Below are 18,982 nucleotides of genomic sequence, written 5' to 3'. Positions count from 1 at the left end.
TTTTGCGTTGCCCCTTTACTAGCTGTGGGCCCTTGTGCCAATTACATAAGCTCTCCGCCTCAGGCTCCTCGCCCACAAAATGGATGTGATACATTGTGAGGAGTATACAAGTTAAATACATGCAGTGTGCTCAGAGCTGACACAGCCACGAGCAGTGCCTATGGTGGTGGCTGTCAGAGCCGGTGGAGGAGATCCAGCTTAGAATATTAGAAATTCAGGATATTTGAGCTTTCTGGAGTCATCCTGACTTTCAAATTTTTAATTATACAATTTTAATTATACAGTTTATTTTTAACTATACAAGTAGCTCATGCATGTTCTTAGGAAAATCCAAATACCGGTAGAGCTAGTCCCCCTCACCCCACCCCTGTGCTAACTCTGCCTGCCTGGACCCCACACTCACCACCACCCTCAGTTCCAGTTCCATCTCTAGAGCTGACCACTGGTAAAAACTGAGTCACCACCACCTCCGTTCCAGTTCCATCTCTAGAGCTGACCACTGTTAAAAACTGAGTGTGGTCTTCTAGCCTTTGTTTTGTATTTATACACACAGATATCACACATCCAAGTATATAGCATGATTTGTATTTAAAATCATGTAAAATTCTGCACAAATCTCTGCAGATGCTTTATTTTTTTACCCTTTTTATTTGTGTTCATCTTTTACTGATAATCTAGGAATTCTTTCTGTAATAAAGGCTTCAGTCCTTTCTACATGTCACATTAATACCTAATTTCCTCTACCACGTTGCCTGCCTTTTTAACTGTATTTTATGAAGTCATAGAGATATTTTTTCTTTTTCAATTTTGACAAAATAAAATGTATCACTGTGTTCTTCTAAGGCAGTGGTTCTTAGTGGGGAGTGATTTTGCCCAAAGGGACAATTTACAATGCCCAGAGACGTTCTGGGTCGTCCCAGTTTGAGGCTCTCCTGGCATCTAGAACGCTGAGATCAGGGATGCGGCTACACATCCGACAATGCACGAGGCAGCCCTTCAAGCAGAGGATCACCCAGTCAAAGTATCAAGAGTGCCACAGCTGCAAAACGCTGCTTTAGGACTTTTGCCCTTGCTCAGCTCTGGGCCATGAACATGCTGCTCTTTACCTGGAGGGCTCGGCACTCCCACGTTCCCGACTCCCACCAGGTATCTGCTTCTTCCGAGTCCCCTTCCCTGACTCTTACCCAGGGAAGTCCCCGGCTCTGCACTCCCCATCACACCGCCCTCCTCCTGGTTGTTACCTGCGTCTCACTATCTGCCATCACTAGATCACAGCTTCCTGAGCCAGTGCTGTGTGTGTGTCTCCCTGTCTCTCTCGGCACATCACTTCACTTCCTATATTATTTTTATTAATACCGAGGGATAGAAAGCTCAGCTGACTCCACAGTGAAAGGAAGCAGGATAACTTCTGTATTTGTGTATACTTGAGTATGAACCTTGTTGATTCTTGACGAACATGCCTCCACTTATAGAGGCAATAACTGCTGGGCATTAAAGTGCATCGTCTTTTGGTGGGGATGGCTGTGCTGGGTCTTTGTTGATTTTGCACAGGCTTTCTCTTGTGCAGAAGCTGAAGCGCCAATACTTTGGCCACCTGATGCAAAGAACTGACTCATTAGAAAAGACTGACACTGAGAAATATTGAGGGCAGGAGGAGAAGAGGACGACAGAGGATGAGATGGTTGGATGGCATCACTGACTCATTGGACATGAGTTTGTACAAGCTCTGGGAGTTGGTGATGGACAGGGAAGCCTGGTGTGCTGCAGTCCATGGGGTTGCAAAGAGTCAGACACGCCTGAGCGACTGAACTGAACTGAACTTGTGGGGCACAGGTCCTAGGCACATGGACTTCAGTAGTTACAGCATTCAGGCTCAGTAGTCGTGACATATACAGGCTTAGCCATCCCATGGCATGTGGAATCTTCCTGGCCCAGGGATCGAGCCCATGTCCCCTGCATTGGCAGACAGGCTTCTGTCCACTGCGCCACCAGGGAAGTCCTAAAGAGCGTCCTATAAAAGGCTAAATCCATGTTCCAGTGTGCTGCCAATACTGCACACCATGGGAGCGTCTCATTGGGAATTAGCTTTGCTTTTAATGTCACATGACATCACATACATCAGATCCAGCAGATTTAATGACCATCAGCTATTTCCGAAAGTCAAACCTATCCTGTAGGTGAGAGTGTTTGCACCATAAGAATATTTAAAACAATATGTTGGGCCTTTAAAAGCAAATCCCACACTGGGGTTATTCCTTACGGACAAGAAGGGGACTTAAGACCCTCCTGTAAAAAAGAATTCCTGAACACAGCAGGAGTCAGGACATGATGAGGGAATACTTATATAAGTAAAAATGCATGAACGTGTATATCCATACCCCCATACATTAGAGTGGTTGGCATCACCCGTGTGTGTGTGTGTGAGAGAGAGAGAGAGAGAGAGAGAGAGAGAGGGAGAGAGACTTGAAGCATGACCAGCTCAGCCCAGAACAGTTGCCAGGTCAGAGGACCAAAAGCTCTGCCTGCTGCCACAGACGTGTCTGAAAATCCCAAGTGACATATCTTTATCTTCTGTCCCACAGTCCCCTCCTCCAAAGCCAGAGACAAAAAAAAGTCACGATGGAGGCAAAAGAGGCCAAGTAAGTAAATGCATTTCCCACACTCTGTATGACAGGTCATTTTTTCCCCGCCCCCTCCCCTCTCCCAAAGTCACTCTGCTCCAGGACCAGGCCTCACATAAACAGAAATCGCATGGTAATATGGCTTCAAGGGGACTGACCCAGGCGGCCAGCCCCCAGAGCTGGAATATCATTCCGTCCCTGCCTCTCCGGCAACAGGCTGCTGGGCCACCACTGCCCGCAGTCGTCTGGCCCACTGAAGTCTCAGACTTTGACCTTTCCCCAAGATCATTTGGGTCCTCACACCTTCTTCCACTGTCGTGCATCCTCTGTGCCGTGTCCTTTCAGCTGGAGTCGCCCATCCTTTTTAAAATAAAACCTTTCTTGAAGAAGAGTTACATTTTTTTAACTTGCATTTTCACAGTTGTGCTGCACTGTGCTTAGTCGTGTCCAACTCTTTGAGACCCCATGGACTGTAGCCTGCCAGGCTTCTCTGTCCATGCTGATTCTCCAGGCAAGAATACTGGAGTGGGTTGCCCTGCTCTCCTCCAGGGGATCTTCCCAACCCAGAAATCAAACCCAGGTCTCCTGCACTGCAGGTGGATTCTGTACTGTGTGAACCACCAGAGAAGCCCTTTTAATAGTTCAGTTCAGTCACTCAGTTGTGTCCAACTCTTTGCAGCCCCATGGACTGCAGCACACCAGGCTTCCCTGTCCATCATCAACTCCCAGAGCTTACTCAAACTCATGTCCATTGAGTCGGTGATGCCATCCAACCATCTCATCCTCTGTCACCCGCTTCTCCTCCCACCTTCAATCTTTCCCAGCATCAGGGTCTTTTCCAATGAGTCAGTTCTTTGCATCAGGTGGCCTTTTAAGAGTTATATCCTTCTAAAGGAAAATGGGACACAGGAAAGAGCAGGTCTAGAGGAAGAAGGCAGAGTTAGGAACAGGTGGGACAGACATGTATAGGGACAGACTGAAGACTCACCAGCCTGGTGGTCATGGCTCAGGTCAGCCCGTGTTCAGTGGTAGAGCCAACAGAGAGATGACATGGGCAACTAAAGAGAGAGGAGTGTGTTCCCAGGTCAAACTTGAAAACCTCGGGAGTAAGAAAACTGTTCCCAGATACTACAGAACATTCATCTGCCCAGAGGTCATGCAGACATGAGCAGGAACTAGGGACAGGGTGAATGGAGAGTCCGAGGACCCTGTGTTTGTAGAGTTGAGTCTGGTTATTAGCTGCCAACCACCAGAAGCTCTAAGAACCTTAGCGTGCTATATTTACACACGTGGTTTTCTTGATCCTGCAGCAGCAGATCACCGGCAAGATGTCCCATCTTGGCTGTTTAACCATTAATTACGACACTATAGAGCAGCCACTGCTCCTCATACAAGGAATCTGTGCAAACCTGGGGCTAGAATTGGGAACGAACCTGCATCTAGCCATCAACTGTGCCGCACATGAGCTGATGGACTACGTAAGTTTCCACTCCAGAGTTTTTGCCTTTTGTTTCGGTCCCATTATTTTTAAATTAGAACTCAAAAGAGGAGCCTATCTGTTTATATTTCCAAACAAAGTCTATTTTTTCAAGTAATATCATGAAAGGGTCCAAATATAAATGGAGTTGGGAAAGCCCAGTTAGCTAATGACCAGACAACGTGCTGTGCTGTGTTCAGTCACTCGGCTGCGTCCAACTCTGTGCAGCCCCATGGACTGCAGCCCACCAGGCTCCTCCGTCCATGGGGATTCACCAGGCAAGAACACCGGAGTGGGCTGCCATCCCCTTCTCCAGGGGATGTTCACAACCCAGGGATCGAACCCAGGTCTCCCACATTGCAGATGGATTCTTTACCATCTGAGCCATCAGGGAAGCCTATAGTCTTCTTCTGACAGACAATAACATAGCCATATAACTTTAAATATTAACAGGAAATGTCATAATAGTTATATAGAGAAATTCTGTAATAAAAATGACTAAAATGGATTACTTACATTGAAATCATGAGAACTGCTGAAAAATAATTTAACAAATTGGTATGTTCTGCTGAGTACATTCATTTGGTTGATGAATGCTGAATTGGTCAAGCATAAAAAGCGAGTCAATTGTAACTATGACTTGACAAGCTCTTCTAGACACATGGTTCTTGGAGTTTTTGCTGGTGACTCACTTTTTAAATATAAAAAGTATTTCCAAGTTATTGAAGTTTTTGGAGAATAATTAGTAATGGTAATTAATGTCAAATTCAGGGGACATGACCAAATAGGATTCCACTTTAATTTGCAATTCTAATTTTTGACTTCAAAGGAAATCTTGAATAGTATATTAGAAACCTAAGTATCAGCTGACTTCTAAAGTTTTTAGTTTCCTATAGAAACTAAGCACAGAAAAGAATGTTTAATGTAATTTTCTATTCTTCACATAATGATTGGTTCCTAGGCATACCATTAAGAAAAATAATTGCATGTTTTCATCTACAACATATACCATGAACTATGAATATACTGACTGCTAGCGCTAATGAGACTGGATATTTATTGCTTATATTCGGTAAAATGCATTAGCTAGATAGCAGATAATTCTTCTTATGTTACTTCAAAGTCATTGAAAAAGTTAGTTCAAAGCATTTCCTCTCTGACAAGACAAGATTGTATAAGTTTTGCAGTATAGAAACTAAGAGTTCTTAACCACTTTTTAATGTGAAAAAAGTACAGAATCTTTTCAATGAGGGACTTCTTAGGAACCTGCTTAATTCTAATGGAATCCATTCTGTTAGCAGCCACAGGAAGGCATTAGTAAATCAGAGTTATTCTGGTGCACTCCACCTCACTCCCTGTACCTAAATGCCCCAGGTACCAGTGCTGGACACAGATTTGGACTGGACATAAGGGTGCTGTGTTTGCAGACATCATACTAAATTCTCCAGGTCCGTTCACTCCTGTACGTAAGTACCTGGGGGCATTCCAGACTTCAGATGAACAGGCTACACTAGAATTCCACTTCCAAAACAATAGTCACTACTAGAACATGCCTGCTTGCTTTCACCTAAGTCTCTTACATTTCATATTGACTGTTCATATCTCAAAAGTCTAGCCCCGCTTTCAAATTTAAAATATTCACAGTAAAGGCAACAAGCTAAATTCATTCACTGTGAGCTGAACAATGGTAGTTCTAGTAAGTAGGCAGGTTTGCACTGCTATTCTATTTATGAATTTATGTGATTGCACATCTTCCAAACAGCCAGGGATCTGGCATCACATCCTAAAACTGAAGTAAGGAATTACTCCTCTCCTACTCTGCAGGCAATTGTTTTGTGCAGAAGGTTTCATCTGAAGTCCGTGGGAAGAGCCGTATGAGGCATTCAGAGAAATGCAGACTTGATTTCCTCAGGTTGATATTTAACAGATAAAAAGGCACAGATTTCTCGTGTGAGGGTGGCCTGAAAATAACCTGCAGTCTTTTATATGAAATGAATGAAAGAAGTTGAATTGCATCTTTAATGTTGGAAGAACTCATCATTCAGCTTTTATTTTAATATCTTCTTTACACTTACCAGAGTAAAGGAAAGTATGAAGTGATGATGGGGACCTACAAAAATGCAGCTGAGATGGTTGACCTGTATGTGGATCTGATCAACAAGTTCCCTTCAATTATTGCGTTAATTGATCCTTTCAGGAAGGAGGTAATGGGATTCACCTTGAATTTCATAATAAAACAGAATAAAGTCTCATTGTTTTCGATCTGTAGATTTGAAATGTAATTTGGGCTGGGATATTTTACTTGGGCATTTATGAGAAAAGGTCCTTACCGGGCAAATGACTAGCAGAAACAGAATTACCTAGGAGTGTGCCCATCTACGGAATAAAACACGTATCCCCCAGCACTTCAGAGTACCTGTGTGTTTACCAGCAGCCTAAGTGATGGCAGATGAGCCTGCTGTGCTGGCTGGTGCTTCAATAGGTTAATCACACATCATTTCCAAGTGCTCACAGAAACAGAACTTCAACTAGGCCAAATGTTTTTTAACCTAAATTCAGTTACTACATATGTATAGAAGTTTTAAAAAAAACATATTCTTTAAGAGATTTGAGATATTGAGGTTTTCTGACCTGTTCACACTAATGCATCCAACAAGGACTGTCTATGTGCCTATAACTCTCACTCTTCCTAACCCACTTAAACTTCAAAACTTACATTCTTGATTTTATGAACTTGAGAGCCATTAGATATAGTGAGCAGATATCCTCTTTGAGATAACTCAGCTATTAAAATTTGAGGGACAGAGAGAGAGCTGGATCTTACTGGAGCCCCAGGCTCTCTCATTCCCATCTTTCCTTTCACAGCCTGGGCTACATCCCAGCACTTGTGGAAGATACTGAGCCCAGATCTTGCATCCCACCAGACGTTATCTTCTGCTGCTTGTCCCCAGGCTCTGGCCACAGCTCTTTTTTAATGTGATAAGATGCACCTGTATTGTCTGTCCTGATGGGACAGGTGGAAATCTAGTACAACAGCTGGGAAGACTGTATATTACTATTTAAATGAGCATTTCACTTCATTTGGTCTCACCAATTAAAAATAAGGGTGTTGGGAATGAGGGTCTACAGCCCTGCAGGCTCATTTCTTTCCATTGTCTTTTTACCAGAAATAACATTAACATCCTCCAACCAGCCAGTCTTTAGCAGCATCGTGGATAACACAGTGGGTGGGAAAAGCCTGTGCTTGAAGGATGTCAGAATCAACGTGGAGAAAAGCATTTAATGTGTATTAACATTTTATTCACTAGATCTTTAAGCTCAAATTTCATCACTGTAGGTTTGTATTCCACGAAGCCTATTAACTTGTGTGGCTGTGGTACAAGCAGCATTCAGCTGAAAAATGCAAAAAACAGAAAACTCCCCCTAAACCCCTAGCTTATGTATCTCAGAAAGGTGTCTAACTTTGATTGTCTATGATTCCTGTTGTTTTGTGATGATGCTCCATTCACTGTAATGACCAATTCTTAAATATCCACCCAGGACTCTGAACAGTGGGACAGCATCTATAATGCTCTTGGTTCCAGGTGTTACATAATTGCAGGCACCGCGTCCAAAAGCATCTCTAAACTGCTAGAGGAGGGCAACATCAGCATCCTCAAATACAGCGGGCTGATCATAAAACACATAAACCAAACTACGATGTCGGACTTGGTGGAAATAACCAATCTCATTGACGGTGAGTGGAAATACAGATCTGAAAGACTCATTATGAACTTAAATACACAGTGTATCAGGCACTAAGAAGCATGGAGTCCATCTTGGAAGAAAAAAACACCCCAGCCCTTTGTGAGTGAATGGCACCCCACTCCAGTACTCTTGCCTGGAGAATCCCATGGACGGAGGAGTCTTGTGGACTGCAGTCCATGGGGTCTCGAAGAGTCGGACACGACTGAGCGACTTCGCTTTCACTTTTCACTTTCATGCATTGGAGAAGGAAATGGCAACCCACTCCAGTGTTCTTGCCTGGAGAATCCCAGGGACGGGGGAGCCTGTGGGCTGCCGTCTATGGGGTCGCACAGAGTCGGACATGACTGAAGCGACTTAGCAGCAAAATGTACCTTACTACTGATTCAGTTCATAATGTTCTAAGAACAGCCCCACCCAGGAGGTCGCCCCTTTCAGGGAGGGCTACCACAAACACATGGCTGAGGCTGCTGTTCTCTCAGCTTCACAAAACACCACACTGATTCTTTTTATTCAATAATTAGCCCACACTGGCTTTTTTTTAGTTCCTCAAAAGTTTCAAGCTCTTTACGACCTACAGGTCTTTGAACATGCTGTTCCTTCAGCCTAGAATGCTTTGCCCTGTACCATTTAGTTGGCTAACTAGTTCTGATCCTTCAGATCTTCTTGACCTAAATGAAACCTCTTCAGATGTAGATGCTTTTTCCTAATTTTCCCCACCCGTCACTGGCTACTCTGAATCTTTCTCATCCCATATTTTCAACTGTAGTAACTGGCCACAGTTTGTTCAGTTGGGTCTGACTCTTTGCGAGCCCAGGCTTCTCTGTCCTCCACTATCTCCCGGACATCAAACTCAGGTCTTTTGAGTTGATGATGCCATCCAACTGTCTCATCTTCTTGTTGCCTCCTTTTCCAGGGTGTTCTTGGGAGTCTTGTTCACTTATGCACAGGGCCTGAAACATGAGTATCGTGAGTGGATCTCAGGAACTAAGCAGAAGGCTAGTCTCAGAGCTGGTGCAAGGCTCAGATGGAGACTGGGAGCCAGGGGCCTGGGCTGGTGGCAGAAGATGGAATGAAATGCCTGTGGTCCCTTCGCCTGCAGCCTGCCCCGGTCTAGGACCCAGGCAGGGTGGCTTGCAGGTGGTGGGAGAGACGCCCCAGGCCTGGCCTTTCTTCCTGGGCCTGGCACTTGGCAGACATTCTGTTCCATGCCAGATCACTGCTGTAACTCCTGCCTGTAAGACACAACACTGTCACCACAGGAAGAACTCTGGATTGCAGTCTTTGTAGGCTTTGACAAATTTTAAGGGGCTTTGAGATCTTTAAACGTGATTGATTAAGTACTATTAACACTGCTCTTCTAATAAGTCAACATTCAGAAAGACAGTTTTCCTTTGAACAAAATTTTACATGAATTGTGAAATCTGTTATTTAGGCATATGATGCCCTTGTACTTACTTGTATTTTGACTCTAAGATGCACATTTTTCTACATTGAACATAGATGATTGTATCTTATAGCTGTGGTCTGAGAAATGTGTCAATCTAACTTGAGCATTTTTCCTCTTTAGTGGTAATAATGGTGCCTCTTACAATCGAGGGTATCTTAGCTTTGATGAAACATAGCATTCATTTCGGAGAAGGCAATGGCACCCCACTCCAGTACTCTTGCCTGGAAAATCCCATGGACAGAAGAGCCTGGTAGGCTATAGTCCACCAGGTCGCTAAGTCAGACACGACTGAGCTACTTCACTTTCACTTTTTACTTTCATGCATTGGAGAAGGAAATGGCAACCCACTCCAGTGTTCTTGCCTGGAGAATCCCAGGGATGGTGGAGCCTGGTGGGCTGCCGTCTCTGGGGTCGCACAGAAGCAACTTAGCAGCAGTAGCAGCAGCATTCAGTGTTCATTATCTACACAGATATAATCAGGGTACTAGAAATGCAAATATATGGGTTAGAGTTCTCAGATGGTCAATGAGTTGACTCTTCACAGTTTTAAACCTCTGGCAGACTTTAAAGTTTTATTCTGGAAGCTTGTATCTGTTGATTAGATTCGTACCATCTAAAATGAAACGAATTCCTCTGCTTACAGGTAAGAAGCTCATCGCTGTCTTTGGAAGCACAGAAGGAGAATCGTCTGATGACAGCCTTGTCGATTTGGTAAGTGCTAAAAACTGGTCCATTGCAGAATTGCCAAAACACTGCTTTTATCATGAAATGGTGTTTCAGAGTGGTGGATTTGGCAGACAAAGTCATGTAACCTTTTATGAAAGATTTGCTTCCTCCCAGACAGCTGCCTTTTGCAAAGAGCTGATCTTTGAACTTTTAAAAACAAGAAAAATTGAAGTCCTGGGAAAATGATGAGCATACTTAAATGACTGGGGTGTGCACTTGCAATCTTACCTCCTAAAATGAAGTGATAAAGGCCAGAGTGTTCTTATATAAAAATCAGACGCTCACATGACTAGGATAGCATCTGATGTACAATCACACTATCTCTGTACCCCTGAGTCTTCTCGGCTTGTAAGCAGGCCACTTTACACTTATGAGATGAGAAACTGACTTGAGAGAGTAAAACCAAAACACACAGCGGCAGTGTGTGGGTCCCTCCTCCCTAACGAGTTTAGTTTAGCGAAATATGACTCCATTTAAAATAAGCTGTTCCTCATCCCTTTAGGCTGTTGGACTTGGTGTCCGGTTTATCAAGTTGGGAGGTCTTTCTCGTGGCGAACGGGTGACCAAGTACAACCGCCTCTTTACTATAGAGGAAGAACTTGGCCAGAATGGAACACTGGGTATGTGCTGCTTTCTGCTTTGTTTTCCTTTAGCCATGAATAAGAGAACAAAGATTGGGAGAGGGAGGAATAGAAGTCTCTCAGCAGGCGGACAGGGGAATCCAAAGACTATAAATAAGTGCTGACAAAACCAGGATGGCATTTGCCACAATGTGCATTGTTTTCTTAATGGATTATGTATTTACCTGAATGTTTAAAACTCTCTCCCCCCCCCTTTTTTTTTTTTGATGAATAGGCTGTGTGATGCTTTTCAATAAACTTAATTGATTGGAATTTCCAAGCCTACCTTTTGTTATGGTCCAAGTTATACTTAAGGTTTCTCTGCACAGCCCAAGAAAGTTAAAGACAGATGTTTCCCTGGTGGTTCTTGGCAACAATTTGCCTTACTTAAGTGAGAGCGTGTTAATTTAATCTACCTTGGCAAGACTGCAGTCTCAAGAGAAATGAACCAGTCATTTATGACATCAAACTTTGTAAATCTGCATGGATAGAAGCAGCTTATGTACCAGCTACCTGGAGAGAAAACCCCCAATATGCATTTTTACTCTTTATGTATTACTGTGATAGCCAAAAGCAAGCATGCAAAGATGTTTAAAGAGACCAATACTTGTCTTTGCAAAATTCCAAAACTATTTGCATTTTAAAATGGAATTGACAGACTGCAAAAAAGGATGTTATTTAAGTAGTGCTGACGTACTTGTTACCATAAATCAGGGGTCCCCAACTTGTGGGATCTAATGTCTGATGATCTGAGGTGGATCTGATGTAATTAATAACAAAGTGCACAATAAATGTAATGCACTTGAATCATCCCAGAGCCATCCATCCCCTCACCACCCTCCCCTGGTTCCTGGAAAAATTGTCTTCCATGAAACCAGTCCCTGGTGTCAAAAAGGCCGGGGGCCGGCCACTGCCATAAATGTAACTCTTGAATGAGATAGATACATTACAGCAAGTATTGTGGACAAGCAAGGAAGTCCTACTCAGTACAGGCGCTTTTTTCAGGGACCAATAGAAATAGTAACTATAAATTTGTCACATTTAACGTATGTAATGACCTTGACACACATCCTAAGATTTACAGGAAAAAAAAAGATATAATGGGGAGACTATGTCTCAGTCATGTAAGGGCAGTCAAAAGTTCGTATTATTTAGTGTGTAACATGAAGGCTTTTTTTTTAAAATGGGTAAAATTATACGGCTCCTACTTACTGTCTGATTAATTTTGTCATCCTGACTCGTGGAAGCTTTAGATTCCCTAAATGACTGATCACATTTCCAACCAGACTTCACCACAAGGGGAACAGCTGCTTCAGGGCATCAAAAAGGACTCTAGTGACCAGAGGCCCAGCTCCTCCCTGGTGACAGTGCCGGCCCCTGAGCATTCCGGAATGGATTAACAGATTAATGAGGATTTTGCTGACATTGGCAGTGGTCAATACATGTGAAGGGGGACCAAAAAAACTGGAAGAGCAAACCACTCCACTGAGAGGTTGCGTAGGAAATCTTGGCAAAAGCTCAGCCGTTAAAACACTGTTCTTGCCTACAGGGACCTGAGTGCAACAGTCTAAGTCGACAGAGGCTGATCTTGGAATAGTTAGTTGGCAACGGTTTGTCTCATGCAGAGCACTGGCCTTCCCTCCAGTTCATCTTCCTTTTATCCTATGCTGCTCAGCCTCTGCCCAAAGTCCGCTGTACACCAGACGTTCCAGAATGTTGTCTAAGGATACAATGCAAACTGAACAAAACAAGTGTATTGCAGCTAACGTATAACCAATGACAGGCCCACTCTTTGGCAGTTCCAGAATCCTTTCTAATGGTGGTGTGACACCTCTGGACAGTTCTGAAGCTGCTCTCCTTTAAATCCTGTAACAAAGATAAAAACTGGAACCAGGGGCTTCCCTGCTGGCCCACTGGTTACGACCCTGTGCTTCCAATGCAGGGAGCATGGGTCTGATCCCTGGTCAGGGAACTAAGATCCCACATGTCACATAGCCAAAAAAAAAGAAATCAGCCACTGAATTAGTAAACTTTATTGTTGTCATTTTTTAATAGGCTTCAATGAAGAACACACATTTTTCTCCTGGAATGAGGAAGCTGAAGAGGCTGGTGAGCTGCATGAGGTCCCTGAGCCCATCTTCCCCACAGAAGTTGCGGAGGATCTCGCCAAACTTTGAGCATCTTCCCACTGGGGTTGCACGCACCCCAGCTGACAGCCACACCACTCAGACTATTAGATTTATAGACCTGGGGGATATCTTCATTTTGCTTTTGCTCCAAAAACTTCACTAACTTGTGTGCTTTTTCTTCCTTTACGTTTATTGTTTGGTGAAAGACGGAGATAGTATTTTGCCTGAAATTATACCTGTGAACCTGTCTTCCAGCCGTCACATTTCTGTGGGGATCCTGTTTGTACCTGTTCATGCTCTGATTCATGGAAAAATTCTTGCACATGTTTGTGTATGTCCATTTGAGGGGGAGGGGTCATGACCCAGTAGAACAGTCCAATATTTTGGCCACCAACTCCACACTCAGTTCAAACACCCCATACTTTACTACTCAGAACATCTCTAAAAACAAACATCTTTTACACTAGGAGCTTTCTCTGCCAGGAAAAGGTATACATCTTCTCTTTTTATCTTAAATATCCATGCTAGAAAGCACACACACAGTTTTATAGCCAACCTTGTGCAAAACTGAGTTTCACATATTGTTTTAAGAGCCAAACAGCTTCCTCTAACTTTCCTACCCTCAAATCCCTTTTCTCTGATTCCCACCTCTTTCTAAATTTTAATTTTTCATCTATCATTTATATCTCTGGGGAATCTCCTTAGAGCCTTTTTGGAATGAGTATAAATGAGAAAATAAATGAGTATAAATTCAGTAAACACTGAGTTTATTCATTTGATGAATGAATAAATACTCTTAAAGCCATTAAATGCATAATTATTTTTATTATAGCATCTAGTAGGTGATTAAAAATGATGCAACATATAGATTGTCTTTTTTGAAAGCTGGTATTGGGGTGATTGAGGAGAGTCAAAACCAACCCATATTCAAACACTGACCTGTAAATATAATAATATCCAGTGGCTTTATATGATTTAAATTCTCTGTTCAGTTACCATGTTTTTTCCCCAAATTACATAAATTCCTACGTACTGACCTGTGAGAAAGTTGGCTAAGTTTAGATTTCTGGTGTATTCTCTAAGTTTTTCTAAGCACGCCGAGGACCTCTCTGTTGAAGAGAGTACTAACAGGGAGATGTAATGATCTTATGGCAGAGCCAAGGCCTTACTCTCAAAGCAGTGACTTAAAAGTAGGCTCCGTGGCACGTTCGTTCAGAGCCCAAGGCAGGAGGGTTGGTTGGTATCACTCTGAAGTTAAGAGCTGTGTCACACTGCGTGACTGTGGTTGCCTTTCCTGATTCTTAGCAATAAACAATGTACCCACACACACATACACACACACACATGAAATATGGGAGGTCACGTGAGAGTATGCTCTGAAACTGTGATACAAATTATAACCGAATGAAGCCACAACAAAAATGTACAACTTAGTAACTGAATAATTAAAAATTAACCAAAGAGGTGACTTATTACCTCAACCAAGTCAACACTAACTTCAGTGCTGAGCACTGCCTATTCTCCTTGACCTTCCTTGAGGCCTGGGGTCACCAAATGGATGTTGCACTTAAAGTTTCTGAGAGTGATAAGCACTGTTTCTATTTATATATTTTCTCTCTCTACACACGTTACAGGACATGTAATAGATATAAACCGTATCACGGACCCAATGGACATGAGTTTGGGTGAACTCCGGGAGTTGGTGATAAGCCAGGGAGGCCTGGTGTGCTGCAGTTTATGGGGTCGCAAAGAGTCGGACCTGACTGAATGACTGAACTGAAGATATTACATATGAGATGAAAGAAACTCATCGTACCCTTTATTAGAAATGGCAGGGGGACTGGGGAATGTGAGTGCTTGGAGGAAACTTCAAATCCAGTCCTTAAGTAAGGGCTGCTTGATGATCATATAAGGTCAATGATGATGAGAGATGCTTATCCATTCTCCACAACTTATTGCCACATAAGCTGAAGCCATTCCGTGATGAAAATGATTAAATATGTATTGGAGTGGGTAGCCATTCTCTTCTCCAGGAGATATTCCCAACCCAGGGATCAAACCTGTGTCTCACGCATTGCAGGCAGATTTTTTACCATCCAGCCACCAGGGAAGCCCCTAAACATGTATGGTGTGCATTTATAAAAATCATCCAAGCCTTGTTTTTAACATTCTGTGAAACAGACTATCATTTACCTGACAAATATCCTAAAAATGGCGTGGAAGGATAATTAACAGTAATCTTTACCTGCCCTACTCTATTTCTAATAGACATTTTACTGTTAACAAAAAAGGTAAGGAAGGAGGAATAACTGGTGCGTAGTAGAATCTGCCTGCAATGTGGAAGACCCAGGTTTGATCTCTGGGTTGGGAAGATCCTCTGGAGAAGGAAATGGCAACCCACTTCATTATTCTTGCCTGGGAGATCTCATGGACAGAGGAGCCTGGCAGGCTACAGTCCACAGGGGTTGCAAAGAGTCAGACACAACTGAAGCTACCAACACAGAGTCAGAGCCGCAACGTCCATTGTTTTCACTCAGGCCAATCAAGGTTGCATGGTTTTAGCCCTGTTAACGCCACAGGAATTCCCACAGGAATGGTCAACTGCCAAAACCAATGGAGGTGAGTTTATATGAGACTGGCTCAGCTACAAACAGGTACTAGAAATAATTTTATCAAAGTAATTTTAAATACTTTGTGATCATGGTGAAGGAATAAGCAGCTCAGAAAAAGTAAGAACCCTTTCAGAATACCAGTGACTAAATGTTGCCTGGTCCAGCTAACACTTTCACCAGATGACTGACTCTTTACCCTGGAAAGGGTGTGTGATGAGAGATGGAATTACAAATGTAACAGAATTTTGTATTTCTAAATACCTTTAAGACACATGCCAGCAGACAGTATACACAGGAATGGGGAAAGCAGGAAGAAATGTAGCATAAAATTCCTCAAAAGAAATCATTTTGTGGATTATTAAAAATTACTAAACTTATCAAGTCTTATATAATTTTTTTATTAAAGGATGTCAAGTTTGTGGAACTAAACCAAAAATATCAATAACCACAAGTGACCTTTAGTGGGAAACTATTGGTGCTTTTTAATAAATGTGCTGAGGAGAGTTCAAATCACAGCATAACAGACCTTATTTCAGTGAATTAATGCCATTTGTAATTTGTATATCATACAGCAATATTGTTCAATCAGGGGAAGTCACAGTTGAAAAGCATTACATTTTAATTCCCTATGAGTAAACTGATAAGCAACTGTAAAAACATCACTGGAAGAAACATGGAAACAGCCAAGCATAACGAACTTACAGAAGGATAATTATCTCCAAATTTAGGAAGTACATTTACTTGCCTAACCACCTTTTCAAGCCTATGTTTAGCATACGTGCAAAAATAAAATACAACTACTGCAATTATTACTATCATTTTCTTCCGCCCTTAGGTGAGAAACACCTGACAGCCTCATGCTGAGCTATGCTACCAAAACTAAACCTTTCACTTTCTTTAATAGTAAAATTACCATTACTGAATCATTGTCATAAGAAAATGCATTCAAATACATTACCACTTATTTTAAATAAACACCAATTTTGAAACAATCAACTTTGAAAAGCTGCATAAGTCTTTTTTTTTAATCCCTGATTACATTTCTTTATTCACTGTGGTAGACTGAAACATTGTATTTTTAGAGACTATCACCTAATTTGTTTAAAAACAAAACAAAACAACAAACTTGTGTAATGTAAAACAGCAGTGAAGCATGAAATTGTATGCTTGTCGCTTATCTTCACTGTACGTAAGAACTGGGATAAAATATGGTACTTGTGCCACATGAGTACATGAGAAAACACAATTGACCCATAGCACTGAACACCGTTTACCAAGATAATACTCTATTAAATTCAAGCTTTGGACTTCACCTCAAGTCTGCACTCAGGCCACTAGAGCATTCCCTCCAAAGTCTTTGGGAGGCTTTGCACACAATCATCCCATAGTTAATAATGTGTGTAATTAACACTGAGTATGAGCCTGCTAGCTTGACATCAGCTCCTGAAATTTAAGCTTATCTCAGTATATCCTAGAAAGTAATTTGTATACCACAGTGCCGAACAATTTCCATGCTACTGAAGTTTCTCCATCAAAAAAAAAAAAAAAGGATCAGATACGCAAAACAGAAGCTTCTCTGGGTTTTTTTAAAATCACCTTATTAAGCTAGTCCTGTTTATCCAATTATACACAAGTGCTGCAACCTTTCATCATTACCTTTGATTAGCGGTATGCACATTACCTAAGAAGATAACATCTGAATTTCTTGTTATCTTCTAAAAGAAGTCACATTTAATACAGTAATTAGAAAAAAACTTATCCCTATAAACATTAAAAAAAGCTACCAAGAATGGGTCTTTTGCTAAATAGCTTACTTATATTTATAGGTGAACTACTTACAAAAGAGACATCAGAAAAGAACCTATATTCTGAATACAGTGACAAGAACAGTGTCTATAGCCCTTGCCAATACACCAAAACTAATCATGTGCTCGTTACAAAAGGACTTCCGAACATGCCAGCCTTCGGTTTACGGATCAGCAGTTGGAGCTGCTGGTGTCTCTCACTCTCTGTTTGTATCCTGGTTTAGTTTCACCTTCATCATCCTTGTGTTGAGCTGGATCTTTCTCAGCGACCTGGTCTTTGGTTTGAGGTTCGTGTGTGGAAACAGGATCTAAAACTACAACCGGTTTGGCTTGTTTTCCACTGCCAGTGTATTGTTTCCTGTATCCAGTGTTACTGGGAGGCCTAGGGGGTGAACAGTTAAACAAACAAACAAAAAATTAAAAGAAGAGAGAGAAAGCATTTATCTTTCCGTATTCCTGGATTCAGAGGAGCAAAAAACCCAAAACATTCTAAGTCTAGTCAACATGCAAAAAGCGGTCTTTGAGGTGCCAGCCATTAAAAAAAAAAAAAAAGCTATTAGATTACATCTTAGGAACACAAGGCCAGAAGAAAGGCGGAAAAAGTCAGAGCAATTAACTGCGGAAGTGTTAAAAAGCCAAAGGCACCTACCTGCTTAATCGCACACTCTGCTCATAGAAGCACAAAGCTCACAGGTCCTCTGTGCATACCGCCCCACTGCCTGCTGCCCCCCACTCCTGCCCCACCTCTGCTTAGCTGGAAGGAGGCAGGGAGCCCCTCCCTTGTGTGCCCAGGGCACATGGAGTTGCAGACTAGCTCTGAGGAGACTACATGGAGGAGGGAAATAAATCACCACTATCCCCCATGGGCAGCTCAGAGATGTGCCAGCTGCTGCCGTTTGCTGGCAGGAACGACTCTGGTCAGACCTGGGGAGGAACGAGGGCGGATGGGAGAATCTAGAGATAGAGGGTCAGCTGAAATGCCGAGTTACCACTTTTTCTAAAAAGGAGAGTCACATTTGAGAAATTTCTTATTGAATTTCAAATGGCAGTTTCTTTTTCCACTGAGATTTCCTCTCTTCTCTTCTGATGTAAGAAGCTACTGCTTCTCCAGCTAAATAGGCAGTAATTTCCTTGTGGAAATGGAGATGTCCTGAAACACTCTTCTCTGGCCACGTGTCAGGAGATTAGGCTGTAGGCACCTAGTCCTCTCAGAAGACAGGACAGCAGCAACCATCTGAAGGGGCTGGACTGCTGATCTGATGCCTGGAGGTTGAGGGGTGTGTTGTAGGCAGGGCAGAGGCTATTCAGACTTATCTGGTCTTCCTGGTGGTTGCTAGGACGTTAACCATGACCCAGCACACCTCTGTCCCGTGTCCACCTCTGGATGTCAGGGTGAGTACTGATGAACTGCTGGCCAGGTCTCCCCACTGCTCTACTAGTCCCCCTGATCAGTTGATGTCTATTATTCCCTGACCCCTAGGTCAGACCTGCTGGTTGACGCTCCCTTACTGCCTCATACTTCTCCCTTGTTGGACTTACCACAGTTACAGTTAAATAACCAGTTGTTAAATTCTGTCTCTTTAAGTAACATGTAAGCATCCACGAGTTGGACTGTTTAGCTTTGTTCATAGTTATACGCCAGCACCCAGAGTAGACCCATTTGTGGAGTAAACAAATGAGCGAATACTAATGAACTACCGTGCGTGAAAGGCTCAGAATGAATGCTCAGAAACCAAGGCTTTTGTGTGAGCAGGTCTGGATACCTCTATTGTACAACAAAAGCAACAAGAACAAATGA

General features: G+C 42.6%; 2 protein-coding genes across 8 annotated transcripts in view; one reads left to right on the top strand and one right to left on the bottom strand.

Annotated features, from left to right (window-relative positions):
• The window catches only part of ENO4 (enolase 4), a 34,459-nt gene extending 20,887 nt beyond the window's left edge, over window positions 1-13,572 (top strand). For all 4 annotated transcript variants that reach the window (XM_027528421.1, XM_027528422.1, XM_027528420.1 and 1 more), the window contains 7 exons: window positions 2,583-2,639; window positions 3,932-4,099; window positions 6,177-6,302; window positions 7,639-7,834; window positions 9,936-10,003; window positions 10,521-10,638; window positions 12,694-13,572. In XM_027528421.1, coding sequence (XP_027384222.1) covers window positions 2,583-2,639; window positions 3,932-4,099; window positions 6,177-6,302; window positions 7,639-7,834; window positions 9,936-10,003; window positions 10,521-10,638; window positions 12,694-12,815 — 855 coding nt within the window. In that variant the 3' untranslated portion in view covers window positions 12,816-13,572. The remainder of the gene's footprint in view (window positions 1-2,582; window positions 2,640-3,931; window positions 4,100-6,176; window positions 6,303-7,638; window positions 7,835-9,935; window positions 10,004-10,520; window positions 10,639-12,693) is intronic.
• Window positions 13,573-15,761: 2,189 nt separating this feature from the next.
• The window catches only part of SHTN1 (shootin 1), a 109,737-nt gene continuing 106,516 nt past the window's right edge, over window positions 15,762-18,982 (bottom strand). For 2 of the 4 annotated variants that reach the window (XR_003508814.1, XM_027528412.1), the window contains one exon: window positions 15,837-17,566. Coding sequence is in view for 3 of the 4 variants with exons in the window: in XM_027528412.1 (XP_027384213.1) it covers window positions 17,356-17,566 (211 nt within the window). In the remaining variant the exon portion in view is untranslated. Of the gene's footprint in view, window positions 17,567-18,982 lie in introns of all 4 variants that reach the window. The other 2 variants (XM_027528414.1, XM_027528413.1) reach the window with 2 other exon arrangements.

This window comes from Bos indicus x Bos taurus, chromosome 26 (assembly GCF_003369695.1).
Source record: "Bos indicus x Bos taurus breed Angus x Brahman F1 hybrid chromosome 26, Bos_hybrid_MaternalHap_v2.0, whole genome shotgun sequence".
NCBI lineage: Eukaryota > Metazoa > Chordata > Mammalia > Artiodactyla > Bovidae > Bos > Bos indicus x Bos taurus.
Note: the sequence above shows the minus strand (reverse complement) of the source record. Positions and strands in the feature narration are given on the sequence as shown.